The sequence below is a fragment of the Ceratotherium simum genome, chromosome 4 (genome assembly GCF_057802395.1).
Source record: "Ceratotherium simum simum isolate JZ-2026a chromosome 4, ASM5780239v1, whole genome shotgun sequence".
In the NCBI taxonomy this organism is placed as follows: Eukaryota; Metazoa; Chordata; class Mammalia; order Perissodactyla; family Rhinocerotidae; genus Ceratotherium; species Ceratotherium simum.
The window spans coordinates 70852310-70867495 of NC_141903.1; the positions used below are offsets into that span (position 1 = coordinate 70852310).

A 15186-nucleotide genomic window follows, 5' to 3' on the forward strand; every position below is an offset into this window, starting at 1 on the left:
TATATTGTATTTATATTTTATTTATGATAAGATCAATGTAGCTTGTTGGACTATATAAAGAATGATTAAAAACAATTTTACTACATAAACATATATGCCTAAGGTTGCGTGTATTTTGAATCAGTTTTATTTTAGATATTCAAGTAAAAGTATACTTTTCATAATATTTGTTTTAAAATTGTGTTTTAAATTTCTTGATAGATAAGAACTCATGAATGGATGCACCCCCAGACCAAACGGTTAAAATTTAATATACTGCTAACAACTTATGAAATTTTATTGAAGGATAAGGTGTGTATTACCTGTGTTTTTTCTGTTTGGTGTATATCTGTTTTTCTTTTACCATATATTGTGGATAGGATGAGAAGATAACTTAAATCAGGGGTCAGCAAACTACGGCCTATGGGTCAAGTCTGGCTTTTTTTTTTTTGTGAGGAGGATCAGCCCTGAGCTAACATCCATGCCAGTCCTCTTCTTTTTGCAGAGGAAGACTGGCCTTGAGCTAACATCTATTGCCAATCCTCCTCCTTTCCCCCACTCCTTTTCTCCCCAAAGCCCCAGTAGACAGTTGTGTGTCATAGTTGCACATCCTGCTAGTTGCTGTATGTGGGATGCCCCCTCAGGATTGCCCGACAAGCGGTGCGTCTGTGCGTGTCCGGCATCTGAACCCAGGCCGCCAGTGGTGGAGCGTGCACACTTAACGGCTAAGCCACAAGGCCGGCCCCCTGGCTTATTTTTTAATAACTTTTGAACTAAGAATGATTTTTACATTTTTAAAGGGTTATAAAGACAAAGAATAGGTGACAGAGACTACCACACATTTGTCTGCAAAGCCTAAAATATTTATCATCTGGCTCTTTTCAGAAAAAGTTTGCCAGCTCCTGACTTATATGAAACTAGTCTGGTGTAGTTACTGTTGATTTGTAAGGTCTTTAAAGAGTAAGAAGATACTTAGGATTAAGCTACCACTGGGTGAAGCGCTGTGTGCTAAGTGCTTTGTAGCTACTGTCTTATTTAGTTCTTCATAATTAACACTGCAAGTAAATCCCATCTGCCTTATAATGTATCACTATCTTTACTTTGTTGGAAAGAAAAATCAAGTCTCAGAGGTTGATGAATTTGCCTAAGGTCATACAACTATTAAGTAGCAGAATCAGGCCTGTCTCTGTTTTAAGTCAGAGACCCATGTTTATATATTGGAGATGTACAGTTCATTAAAATCATACAGTGAATTATACCTACTCTTGGAGTGAGACACTGTTCCAAATTTATATCATATTTTCTCCAAATTGACATTAATAGAGACTTCTACTGGGCTTAAGCTAAAAATCTTTTGTAAAAATTTTAAATGATACTATTATTTCTCTTCCTTTATTTTCATTGTGTAAGCTGGCAAAAACTTGTCACTTGATATTATGTTTTGTTTTTTAATGGCTAAGTTAGTAATGGAAAGATTTTATATTGCATGTTGAGTTACTTGATTTGAGGATTCCAGTAAATCTTGAAATAATATATAATTTTTATTTGAAAATGAGACAAAAGTTTGTCTTTAATTTGCCTCATTTTAATAATTTGAATTCATGTCAAACGGGAAGGCTAAATTTGAATTCTGTTTTTCTCTCAAAATATTAACTATGTTCTGTTCATTTTAAGGCATTCCTTGGAGGTCTGAATTGGGCATTTATAGGTGTAGATGAAGCACATCGATTAAAGAATGATGACTCTCTTCTGTATAAAACTTTAATAGACTTCAAGTCCAATCACCGTCTCCTTATCACTGGAACTCCTCTACAAAACTCCCTCAAAGAGCTTTGGTCTTTGCTACATTTCATTATGCCAGAAAAGTAAGATAAATTTGGATATACAATTTTAATGTTAATTATGTATGCTAAGTTTAGCAGGAAAATAATTAGTGTAGATAATGTGGTCAGTAAGAGGTTTTAATGCCCTAAAACATTGGACGACAGATTATTAAAAACTTAAAAAAAAAAAGAAATGGGATGGAATATTTCATATACATAGTATTTTAATTTTTCAATTTTGTAAGTAAACAAGTGAGTCATGTGTAATGAGTTCCAACAGTTGATTTTGCCGTTGTTTAAAATATACCTTGCTTGAAAAACTGACCAGTATCATTCTTAGTATTTAACAGTAGTAGTAACAACAGTAACAAGGTGCTGGTAATCCCATTTTCTAAATGAGGAAAACTAGACTAGATAAGGATAACTTGTCCAATGTCACATACATATTCTCTTTCAGTAGATTCAGAACTTTAGAATTATATTCTTTGAGAAATATTTTAGTGATAATTACTCCCATATTTGAAACTACTTCATCTTTATTTAACACAAGGAGAATCATAATTTTTATAAAACAACTCCTTATATTTCACCTTATGTAAATGTATAATGGATTTCTTGGGAAGGATAGTTATTAGAAGTGACTAATTTTAGCTAATTTTTTCCCTAAAAATCTGTATTTTGTGTTTACATATGACTACCCTGAAAAATCTCATATGCAATTTGACTTTTTTCAGTGATTCTTTCATTTTCTTAAATTTTTAAGGTTTTCTTCCTGGGAAGATTTTGAAGAAGAACATGGCAAAGGCAGAGAATATGGTTATGCAAGCCTCCACAAGGAGCTTGAGCCGTTTCTGTTACGCAGAGTTAAGAAAGATGTGGAAAAATCTCTTCCTGCCAAGGTTGAGCAGATTTTAAGAATGGAAATGAGTGCTTTACAGAAACAATATTACAAGTAAGCTGTAAACAGAGCACATGTTCTGAACGTTTAATTCCAAATAACCCCTCTGTCCTTGTCTCATCGAGGTCTGTTTCCCTTGACATCTTCCCCCAGCCCCCCCACCCCCACCCAATTAGGGTCTTGGAGCAGTAACAATTCTATTTTTTTTTTTTTTTAAGATTTTATTTATTTATTTATTTTTTCCCCCCAAAGTCCCAGTAGATAGTTGTACGTCATAGCTGCACATCCTTCTAGTTGCTGTATGTGGGACGCGGCCTCAGCATGGCTGGAGAAGCAGTGTGGCGGTGCGCACCTGGGATCCGAACCCGGGCCACCAGCAGCGGAGTGCGCACTTAACCGCTAAGCCACGGGGCCGGCCCGAAGTAACAATTCTTGAATTTTAGAATAGGTTTATTCCATGGCATATTGGGGCAAGAGAGATTTATAATGGCATGTCCAACATCATGGGTAACATAAGACTAAATAATTTATCTTCAAACATATCATTAACTGCTTTTCTCTATTTCATACTCTGTTATCTTATAGAGGGTTTCTTTTAAGTGTTAGGATTTCCATGATACTAAGGCATTATTATGTAATTATGATAATTATGTAATTGACTGATAGAGGTAGAGACCAGAAAAAGAAACTTAGAACAAAACACTAGGCTCCTTTGCTTTTTCCTAGACCTCCTTGCTATATTCATAAATCATGTGTGTCAGATCTATATAGTAACACTTCAAAGAATCAAAAAAAATCTGTATTAATATCTATTTAAACATTTAATTGCATAAAATGCACTGTTATGTTGAATTCTCACCTATTTTGTGGTAAAATCTGTAAGTGCCATACATTTAAAAAAATACATTTATTGCATAAATTTTAGGTTTTTATTATGGAAAATTTCAAACATATGAAGAGAGGATAAGATAGTAAATCCCATCATTTAGCTAAGTTTTCAACTTATATTTTGTCTCTAGCCATCCCCGCTTCTCCCACCCCCTGTCATTTTGAGGCAAATCAGAGATATAATTGTTTCAAGTCACTTCAAAGATTAACCTTGTAAAAAAGAAGAAAATAAAAGATGGTAGAGACAAAGTAGATCTTGGTGAAAGACAATGTTATGTATAGTTCAGAGTAATAAAATATCCACCGATAATTTTTTTATACGTTGCATATGTATCCTGTAATTGTAATTTAAAGAAGGCAGTGTGGCTAAACCAGGTATCCTCATGAGGTTTCTTTTTGATCTGTGCATTAGCTGCCTAATGTGAAATTTGTAGGAAGGTTAAGATAGATAATACAATTGACCGTTTTAAAGTAAATTTTGGGGGAAAAGCATTAATACACTATACTCACTCTGTTACATTAAACATTTACTGTGTTTAGTTAATGGTTCAGATAACAAGTTTTGAGTTTTCCTCAGTCTTGTGAACAAGGTTTGGTCCATTGTTGTGAACTTCATAATGGTGTGATTTTGCTTTGGTGCTTGATTATTAGTTTTGGAATTCATCCTGGTAGTTGTTCCGCTAAACATCGTTTTCATGATTTTTTTTTTTTTAAACAGATGGATATTAACTAGGAATTACAAAGCCCTCAGCAAAGGTTCCAAGGGCAGTACCTCAGGCTTTTTGAACATTATGATGGAGCTAAAGAAATGTTGTAACCATTGCTACCTCATTAAACCACCAGATAATAATGAATTCTATAATAAACAGGAGGCCTTACAAGTAAGGATTTTAAAATATTGTTACTTTATGGTAAAGCAAAATTCTAGATATTTTCAGTTATAACTGAAAATGGCACAGTGCTTTAATATATTGGTTAGGGGTTCTCTTTGGTTAGTGGTATATTTAAATAATGGTGTTTATTATTTTTTAGTCTTTATTAAAAAAAGCCTTTAAAATTTTAAATTATCTACTTAATTATTTTGATCATTTTTCTAAAAATGGGTCTCTCTAACCGTAGGCTGTCATAATTTATCCAGCAAAAATCCCTTAGTGTATTCTTAATTGTGAAAAAAATTCACTAATAGTGATTATGCTGAATTCATGGTAGGGCATATGGTGGTCTTAAGAAGGACATCTTGACCTCAGATCTTACCCTTCCTATCACTTCTGGAAGACAGATGAGAAGTGTGAAGAAGGCACAGTTGCCCTCCAGCCACCTTAGTGCTTTGAAGTGCTAGGACCAGTGACTGATGTGTATAATTTAGAAGACATTTTCTTACTCTTTTAAAACCTTTGATTGTTTAGTTGCTGCTTTTTTCAATGTATTGTTTTTTCAGCTGAGATTTTTGGAGAAATAGTGTAATAACTAGCAAATAGAGTAAAAGAGTGCTTTTTTCCCTCCTAAAAATACAACAAAAACATAGGCGCTAAATGGCAAGGAAAATTTTAGCTTAAGTCATAAAGCAAAGCAATAAAGGTCCTAGGAAATTTTGTAAGGTGAAATAAAGTTTTCCAACATGAAAATTTAAAATCTCAATTTAAAATAATTAAACGGAAGTGTTGTGAGGCATTTGTTTCATTTGATTGGTTCTTTTAACATGTTATAACAGTTGTAATTTATTGTTTCCTTAGCACTTAATCCGTAGTAGCGGAAAATTGATTCTTCTTGACAAGCTGTTAATTCGCCTAAGAGAACGAGGCAATAGAGTTCTTATTTTTTCTCAAATGGTGCGGATGTTAGATATACTTGCAGAGTATTTGAAATATCGTCAGTTCCCCTTTCAAGTAAGCATTTCATTTTCTTTTTTGTTGATTTAAATTTCATCTAATTCCTGAGCATGTTCTACAAAATTACTTTTGAAATTCTTTTGTAAATGAACTATAGATTTTCATATAAACTGTACTTTTCTTTTAAGAAAATATATCTGTTTAAAAAAATTTTGTCATTGTTCCCTTTTTTTCTTCTTGACCTTAAGTTTTGATTTTCTTTTAATTCTATATTTCTTTTCTGTGCTCAAATCTAAAGGGACAGCGTTAGGTATTAGGCTTTAGTCTGAGGAAGAAAAAACAACATTCACATGCTTGTGAATGTTACCAGGCCTGTTGCAGATTCTGAAGATTTATGTGCTCATAATTATTCTAATGCATAGTTTGCTAAATAAAACTAGATGACTTTAGGGCAGATACTACAGACCAAAATGGGCTTATATTTCATCTATTCAGTATTCATTTTGAAATTCATTCAATATAAAGTTCCTATGGATGAGTTTTTAATGTTAAAGTCAAGTGCTAGTTTCAGTACTTTACATCTAATAATTTATTTAATCCTTACAGCAGTGTTATGAACAGTGCCTGGAACATAGTGAACATAGTATATACAGCTAGTAAGTGATGTATATTTAGTGCAGGCAGTGAAATAGAGGTAGAATTATAATGATGAACCTCAGCACACATAATCCCTGCTCTGTTAGAGCTTATAACCTGGTGTGGGATATAGATGTTAAGCAAGTAATTACAAATAAATGTAACATTACAACTCTGGTAAGTGCTGTGAAGGACAGGTATTTGGTGATATCAACATGATTGAGAAATATGTAGTCATCTAGAGGAAAAAGTAGAAAGAGTACCACTGTTTGATTTTTTTTTTAAACAGCTTTATTGAGATGTAATTTCCATTCTATGCGGTTCATCCATTTAAAGTGTACAATTCCGTGGTTTTTAATATATTCATAGATATGTGCCACCATCACTACAGTCAATTTTAGAATGTCTTCATTACCTCAAAAAGAAACAGTACCCTTTAATTATCACCCTTTGTCCTCCCGTCTTCACCCCAGCCATATGTTGGTTTGTTTTTAGATAAGCAACAGTTCTCTGCCCCTAATCCCCTCTCACTCCCCAGAGAGAATCATTTTTAACGTTCTTTTTGTTTAGATCATGCCTCAATAATTGATATGTCAGTATTGTTTAAAAATTTTTACTAATTGCAATTTTTAGTGAAAAAGGAACAGCACTATTTAAAATTTTTTTTGATATTGGACATTTGTTTTAGCTAATGTTTAGTAAGCACTTGATATATGTCAGGCACTGTGCTGTGTTTTACTCTGTTCTCTCACTGCATCCTCTGTATTCTATGAAGGAAGTACTACTATTAGCCCATTTACTGAGGAGGAAACTGACAAGAAGAAAAGTCAAATCACTTGCCCAAGGCATCCATGAATACTCAAGACACGCAGATGTGGGCTATTTGATTAGAGCCCATGGTGCCCCAAATCAGTGATTTTCACTGGTTAACCAGAGGTCTTTTGCTGGACCCCTCCCTCAGAGTTTGATTCAGTAGGTCTGGGATGGGGCTCAATAATTTTGCATTTTTAAGTTCTCAGGTAACACCTATGCTGTTGGTCCAGTAACCACACTGGACTTGATCAGTGTTTTTTAAACTGTGGGCTGTAACCTATTAATGGATCTGGGAATCAGTTTAATGGGTTGTACCAATATTTTAAAAAAATGAAATAGATTGTAAAATATTGAGGGTGTATCTCAGTACATTGCATCATGAAACTTGCTTTGGGTGTATAGCTGTGTACTCATTCACATGTAAAATGTATTTCTCACCCTGATTCTCAGACAGAATGACAATGGTACCGTTATTTACTATTAGGGAAAGCAGTGCTGGTGGTTAAGAGCACAGGCTCTGGAGATAGAATGCCTGAGCATTGTTTTTCTGCCTACCTTCTATTCTCAACAGTCTTAGCCAAAGCAGTGCTCCGGTTTCATATTTACTTAATTTTGTAATTGATTTTACTTCCTTTTTAAATTTTTGATTCTGTAATATACATTAATTGAATGTGTTTTATTCTAGAGATTAGATGGATCAATAAAAGGGGAGCTGAGGAAACAAGCTCTAGATCATTTTAATGCTGACGGATCAGAGGTATGAATGCTTTTAAAATTGTAAATAAATTGTTTTAGTCATTTTAGTCGTACTTGTAGTTTGTTAAAAAAAAAAAGTCTTATTGGTGCTAGCCAGTTTTGATTTGCAAGTGAGGTTTTTAAATCAGTATTCTATGTTAATTCTGAAGAATTTTACCCTTTCTTATGAATACTTTTTCAGCATAGGACAGTTAATTTGCTTCAAACTAAATTAGCCCACTTTCATTTAGAATTATTTTTGAATTTGGGGGTTATTATTTCCATATATATTTGTATTTTGGAGTCTTGTTGATCGGTTTTACTAGAGGTTTATATATTTTATTAGTATTTTTAAAAAGTACCTTTCAGTTTTGTTGATAAAATACTTTTTAAATTCAAAAAATCAATTGTGAAATTCTCATATTGATCATCCATAGTCACAGTTTAGAAGAATTTAAAAGCATGCCTCTTTATAATTCCTTACAGGATTTCTGCTTTTTGCTTTCCACAAGAGCTGGAGGTCTAGGAATTAATTTAGCCTCTGCTGACACTGTTGTTATATTTGATTCTGATTGGAATCCACAAAATGATCTCCAGGCACAGGCTAGAGCTCATCGAATCGGGCAAAAGAAACAGGTATTTTTTATTCCCCTTATTTTATTCTTTTAGAATCCTTTTTCTGATCAGAAAGTGATTTGGTTTATCCTCCTGGTAAGATCGTTGGAACATAGTCGCATCGCTATTTAACAGATAGGATACTGAGGAGCTCAAATTTACTAGAATCATTTGGAAAGTGACAGAACTGAAATAACTATGCTTAAATGGGATCATGCACTCTCTTTTGATTCTACTTTCTGTTTACAACTGTAGAGTACAATGTTTTTCATTTACTGTATGAACTTTAAAATGTCTTCATTAAAGAGATTTTACTTAGTGCGTTGCTACCGTTTTGTTAGCCTGTTTTCTTATCCATGTGTCCACAAGATTCTCCATGCAAAAAAACCATTCTCATTTTGTAGTTTTGGTACAGCTCTCTCGAATAGGCCTTGAGAAAAACCATCTGTCATCTTTTTTTTTTTTCTTTTTTTTGTGAGAAAGATTAGCCCTGAGCTAACATCTGATGCCAATCCTCCTTTTTTTTGCTGAGGAAGATTGACCCTGGGCTAACATGCCCATCTTCCTCTATTTTATATGGGACACCACCACACCATGGCTTGACAAGCTGTGCATTGGTGCACACCTGGGATCTGAACCTGCGACCCCTGGGCCGCCGAAGTGGAGCGTGCACACTTAACTGCTGCGCCACCGGGCTCGCCCCCATCTGTCATCGTTTTAATGCCTTGGTCCTTGTATTTTAATTCATTTACCTCCGTTTAAAGTAGTGCTGCTCAAACTTCTCCAAAGCAGGAGATATGAACAAGTAGCACAAAAAGGCTTGAGCACATTTATATTACCTTTTTATTTTTTTTACTTTTTATTTTTTGTGAGGAGATCAGCCCTATGTTAACATCTGCCAATCCTCCTCTCTTTTTGCTGAGGAAGACTGACCCTGGGCTAACATCTGTGCCCATCTTCCTCCACTTTATGTGGGATGCCGCCATAGCATGGCTTGCCAAGCGGTGCGTCGGGTGTGCGCCCGGGATCCGAACCGGCGAACCCCAGGCTGCCGCGGTGGAGCGTGCGCACTTAACTGCTTGCGCCACTGGGACGGCCCCTGTATTACCTTTTTAAACCTTCATATTTTCTACTGAAAAATATATCCATAATTTAAAGCTAAAGAAATGTTTTACCCAAATAATTCTCATAAAACTGTGTCTCATCAGGAATGTATCTTACTTCTTCCTATAATTTTTTTCTATTCTGGAACAACACTGTATACTCCTAAGTGAAAGCTTATATTTAGAGTAGTGGTTCTTAACTTCATCAGACCCAGAACCCCTTTTTATGACAGCTGTTTTTAGAACCCTCTTTTCTATCTTGAAATGAATGCAAGTAATTTGAAAAGTCAGTCTAATGCCCTAATTTAGGTTAAAAAAAAAAGAGTTCTTTTCATATAATATATATTTCAATATATATGACTATACGGGGATATAAAGAATAAGTTTAGGGGCTGGCCCGGTGGGGTAGCAGTTAAGTTCGCGTGCCCCACTTTGGCGGCCCAGGGCTCGCAGGTTCAGATCCCGGGCACAGACTGACGCACTGCTTGTCAAGCCATCCTGTGGCTACGTCCCATATAAAGTAGAGGGAGATGGGCACAGATGTTAGCTCAGGGCCAACCTTCCTCAGCAAAAAGAGGAGGATTGGGCTTGGATGTTAGCTCAGGGCTAATCTTCCTCAGCAAAAAGAGGAGGATTGGCATCGGATGTTTGCCTCAGGGCTAATCTTTCTCTTTCTCACACACACACACACACACACACACACACAAAGAATAAGTTTAGAGTTGAGAGAATAAGAGCAGAACTCATTCTCTATAAGAAGTACAAAGGAAGGAAAGAGCCAGAGGTGTATTGGTGCTTAAGAGAATAAAAATTAGGTTAGATAATAGGAGACTTATACATTATAAAGAGAGGGAAACTTGAAGTAGGGATAACAACATGCCAAGGTAAATTATAGTCTATCAAAGAGGAGAAAGTGAGGAAATATGATATTCTCACAGGTGAGCTGGGCCTAATGTATATGTGAAGAGTTAAAATATCCCTGTATTATGCATGAGATTGGGAATAGTGATTAACTGCACTGAACGGATACATCCTATATTGAAATTTTCAACACATGGCTAGACTTATATTTCATTTATACTATTTAAAGACCTCAGCCACCACATTTTCTAGTAAGTGGTAGAAAATAGAGGATACATTAGGAAAAGAACCGGCAAGACGAGACACTAGAGAAGATTGTGTGGTACACCTGGGAAGAGTATCTGAAAAAAATCAGAAAATAATGGCAATACAGGTTTTTTACTGTTATGTTAAACAAAATTTTTTTTTAAAGATAGGCATGGTATAAATATGAAACGGGTTTTTTATTATTAATGGTTGTTGATACATTCCTTATTATTTCATTATTGATGAAATATAGTAAGATTCCTATGCTTCGTGTACCTGCTGTTTTAGTAGTATTTGGTTCTAAATCTGACAAAAGGAGTCTCAGATCTCATATTAAATATTTGCTGCAACTGCAAAATGATTAGTTGTAAATGATTAATACAAATGAGTTTTATTGGTGACACTAATAACTATAAGCATTTGGAAATAACTTTTGATAGAGATCCAAATAAAGCAATATCCAATTATCTACTCATTTACACCATAGTTGTAAGTAGGTACATAGTACACCATACCACAGTTGGAATCCTGAAAAAAATTAGTATATATTGTAACTTTGTAAAAATGCTTTGTGTTTATATTAAAATGGAGTTATAATTTAGACTCAAGATAATTTAAAAAAGGTTTTTAAAAATCATTTGAAAGACTGGAAAGATAGAGAATAATTTTTCATTGTGACAGAATGTCCAGTTTAATGTAAAATGTCTAGTATTGGAGGTCCCTGCACTCTAAATGTTGGTAAGCCCACCTAATTGTTGTGACAACTGGAAATGTTCCCATAAATTTTCAAAATAACCCTGTATGATGGTGCTGTTTGATACAGAACCTAGACTGACCTTGAGAAATAGGGCAGAAATACTACACATCAATTTTTGTCTATTTTGGAAAGCTTTGTTTTAATGAAGGGCATTGTCGTTAACTTAGGGAGTGGTTCATAGAATTTTGGATTATGTGGAATGATGAAACATTAATCAGAATTGAGGCAACTGGTATAAGGTTGTTTTAAGTTTACCATTTTTTCCCTTTTTTCTCAGCTAAAAAGATAATTTAAATATTATTGTCATTTCCTTTAAAAAAAGGAAAAGAAGCAAGTAAAGTCTTCTAACCAAAACGTAAGAAGGAGGAACATACCCTCAAAATAATCTTTAAATTGAAGAAACTTAGCTTTAAACATTGCTATATGTTTTTTTATTTTCATTTTGCTTTTGACTAGTGAAAACTTCATGTAAGATAAGCTTCAGTCTATGTACCAATATTTGGACACTTCAGATTAGCAAAACAAATCATTTTTACTGCATTGTATGTTTCATCACATGTATCTTTACAGGTGAATATTTATCGTCTAGTTACGAAGGGATCAGTTGAAGAGGATATTCTTGAAAGGGCCAAAAAGAAGATGGTTTTAGATCATCTTGTGATTCAAAGAATGGACACAACTGGGAAGACAGTACTACACACAGGTTCTGCCCCCTCAAGGTAGTTACTTGACTATAAAAAAATGTCATTTTAGAATCATACTATACTCATTTCTCTGAAATGTTACATACAGTGAGTAGATCATTGAAGTACTATGTTTAGTGTTGTAATTTTTTAATGTTTTAAAGCACTGGACTAATTTCTAGTCAGAGGCATATGTTCAGTACCTGGTTTCACCACTCTAGTCGTGTAATCTTAGGGGAAATCCCTTTAACTTCTAGGCTTCAAGTTCTTTAGTTTTAAAATAAGTATACAAGTAATACTTCACCTATCTATGTCATATAACGGTTGTAAAGGTGACTATGTCAATAATTAATAAAAGTGCTATGTTAAATGTTAAATTTTTAACTGTCATTATTAAGTATTTTTGTTTTTCCTGATTTTAGTTCTACTCCTTTCAATAAAGAAGAGTTATCAGCCATTTTAAAGTTTGGTGCTGAGGAACTTTTTAAGGAACCTGAAGGAGAAGAACAAGAGCCCCAGGTAAAAAAAAAAAAAAAAAAAAAACTTGCCTCAAAATGTGCCATCTATTTAAACTATATTTAAGTATAAAGTATACTGACTTTAAAATATATTAAAGTATATTTAAAATAAAGATTTCTTTCTAATTATAGGAAATGGATATAGATGAAATCTTGAAGAGGGCTGAAACTCATGAAAATGAACCAGGCCCTTTAACTGTAGGAGATGAATTACTTTCCCAGTTCAAGGTAGATTTTCTTTTTCTTTTTAATTTTTCTTTTTAATTATGTCAATTGAGAGGGACTGATTTTTTTTTTGTCATTAAGTATTTTATTAACTCTTTTCTTTCTTTAAGCGCAATCAGCAAGATAATTTTTAAACAAAAATGTTTAACATTTTTGTCTTAAAATTTGCTATGGTGTATAAAAATGTTTCTCCCTTATTCTGACAAACCAGTAGCAACCTGATTTGAAAGGGACCAAATCATTTATGAATAGTTACGTTTAGTGGGATGGAAAGTGCCGTTATTTCCTAATTAACACCTAGAATAGTGCTTGGCAGATAGCATGTCCTCAAATATTTGAGTAAAGATTGAATATGATCTCTTACTTAGATTTCCGCAACTCAAGGCTTTTAGCTGATTTTTATTGGAGCAGTTTTTGACTTTAAATTAATTGAAACATTATCACGACTAAGAAAACTCAAGTAAATCAGTCAAATTAAGCAATAAGGTCCTATTAATACTAATAAACACCCCTGGATTGGTGAGGGTTAAAAGGTTGCAAGGAGTCGTGAAGCAACACAAGTCAGCCGACCACGTAGAGTAAGTTGTGTGCCAATTGTTTAGTATAAAGAAGCAAGTTGCCTCTATATCCTAGCCATTTTCTACTAACTGAGGTTTTTAAGGATCAATTCAATTTATGTCATTTGTTCATTGAACAAATTTTTGTTGAGCACCTCTGTCGTGCCATGCACAGGGATACAGCAGTGAGTAAAAAAACTTTTATAATTTAAATGGATCACTCTGGCTGCAGGGGGGCATATATTGTAGAGGGGCAAGAATTGAAGCAGAGAGATAAATTAGAAGACTATTTTAGTAATCCTGGTGAGAGGTGAAGGTTTCTAGAACTGGCACTTATCCTGAGTGTGATTTACTTAACTCTTTTTCTTTTCATCAAGTTATACTACTTGCTTTTAATTGGACTAACTGGCAATTTGAAAAAAGTCACTGAAAAGTTAACTAGAGTAAATGTAGATTATTTTTATACCAGTGAGTTGATACTCATACATAGCTGCCTTTAAGGCTATTATCACATTTAAATAACAGACATCAGAGAATAAACACTGCATTTTCAGCCCCGTTCCTTACGTAGGGTAAGCCTAGTTTCCTTGTCTTCATCCAGTTAACTATAAGTTTTAATGTGCTAGTATTGGCAGTTAGCTTTAATGAATGTTTTCTTTATACCATACTTGCACAGTTCTGCACAGTTCCTTGAATGTATTATCTTATTTAATCTTCACAGAAGTTAGTGTGCTGTTACTATCCTCTTTTTTTAGAGATAAAGCAACTAGGGCTTAGGGAACGTAAATAAATTTATCTGTGGTCTCAGAGCTCCTATGTTTTGTCAGTAGCTGTTTAGGTACTATTTTTATAATTGTAAAAATAAGAATATTGGATTGTTCTACAGCACTTGGTAGTTAATGGTGTGATAATTGCTGCGGAAGGGAAGTTATTTGATTTGATCTACGTTGACCTAATGAAGAAATGAACTCAGATAGTTTAGCAGTCATATTTGGTGTAATCCATAGTCATATTCATTATCCTGAGGATATTTAAGTTTTATTGTCTTATTCTAGTATGCCACTTCCGTCCCCTAAAAAAGAAAAATATAATTAAAGGATGAGTTCTTCAATACTTATTCTGTTAAAATTCTGGAATTTATCAGGTTGCCAACTTTTCAAATATGGATGAAGATGACATTGAGTTGGAACCCGAAAGAAATTCAAAGAATTGGGAAGAAATCATTCCAGAAGATCAAAGAAGACGATTAGAAGAGGAAGAAAGACAAAAGGAACTTGAAGAAATTTATATGCTCCCAAGAATGAGAAACTGTGCAAAACAGGTGACTTTTTATTTAAAAGATATTTCTGTAATGTAAGAGTATTCACACCTGTGCTGGTCTTTTTTTGTTTATGAGAGCTATTGGTCCATTGTTTTCTTTTCTTGTAATGTCTTCATCTGATTTGATAATGCTTGCCTCATAAAATGAGTTGGAAAGTATTCCTTCCTCTTCTGTTTTTGGGAAGAGATTGTGTAGAATTGGTATTATTTCTTCATTAAATGTTTGGCAGTATTTGTCAGGGAAACCATCTAGGCCTGGAGTTTTCTTTAGAAGATTTTTTAACTACAACTTCAGTTTCTTTTGTAAATATAGAACTATTCAGAATATCTATTTCTTGAGTGAGTTTGATAGTTTGTTTCTTTTAAGGAATTTGTCCATTTTATCTACATTGTTGAATTTATGGGCATAAAGTTTTTCATAATATACCCTTATCCTTTTAGTGTCTATTGAATATTTAGTGATTCCCCTCTTTTCATTCCTAATATTGGTAATATTTTTCTTGATCATCCTAGCTAGAGGTTAATTTTACTCTTCTTTTCAGAGAACCACCTTTTGTTTGCATTGATTTTTTTGTTTTAAATTTCATTGATTTCTGCTCTTTTTAGAATTTCTTCGTTCTCACTTTTGCTTTGATTTGCTCTTTTTTTAGTGTCTTAAGGTGTAAGGTTAGGCCAGTGAATCAAGACCTTCCTTTTCTAA

General features: G+C 33.9%; 1 protein-coding gene across 4 annotated transcripts in view; it reads left to right on the top strand.

The window, feature by feature from the left end:
• The window catches only part of CHD1 (chromodomain helicase DNA binding protein 1), a 79961-nt gene that overhangs the window by 38289 nt on the left and 26486 nt on the right, over positions 1–15186 (top strand). For all 4 annotated transcript variants that reach the window (XM_087429999.1, XM_087429998.1, XM_087430001.1 and 1 more), the window contains exons 13-23: positions 202–291; positions 1654–1844; positions 2566–2754; positions 4307–4469; positions 5322–5474; positions 7552–7623; positions 8088–8237; positions 11754–11902; positions 12289–12385; positions 12517–12612; positions 14311–14487. In XM_087429999.1, the coding sequence (XP_087286125.1) occupies positions 202–291; positions 1654–1844; positions 2566–2754; positions 4307–4469; positions 5322–5474; positions 7552–7623; positions 8088–8237; positions 11754–11902; positions 12289–12385; positions 12517–12612; positions 14311–14487 (1527 nt within the window). The remainder of the gene's footprint in view (positions 1–201; positions 292–1653; positions 1845–2565; positions 2755–4306; positions 4470–5321; positions 5475–7551; positions 7624–8087; positions 8238–11753; positions 11903–12288; positions 12386–12516; positions 12613–14310; positions 14488–15186) is intronic.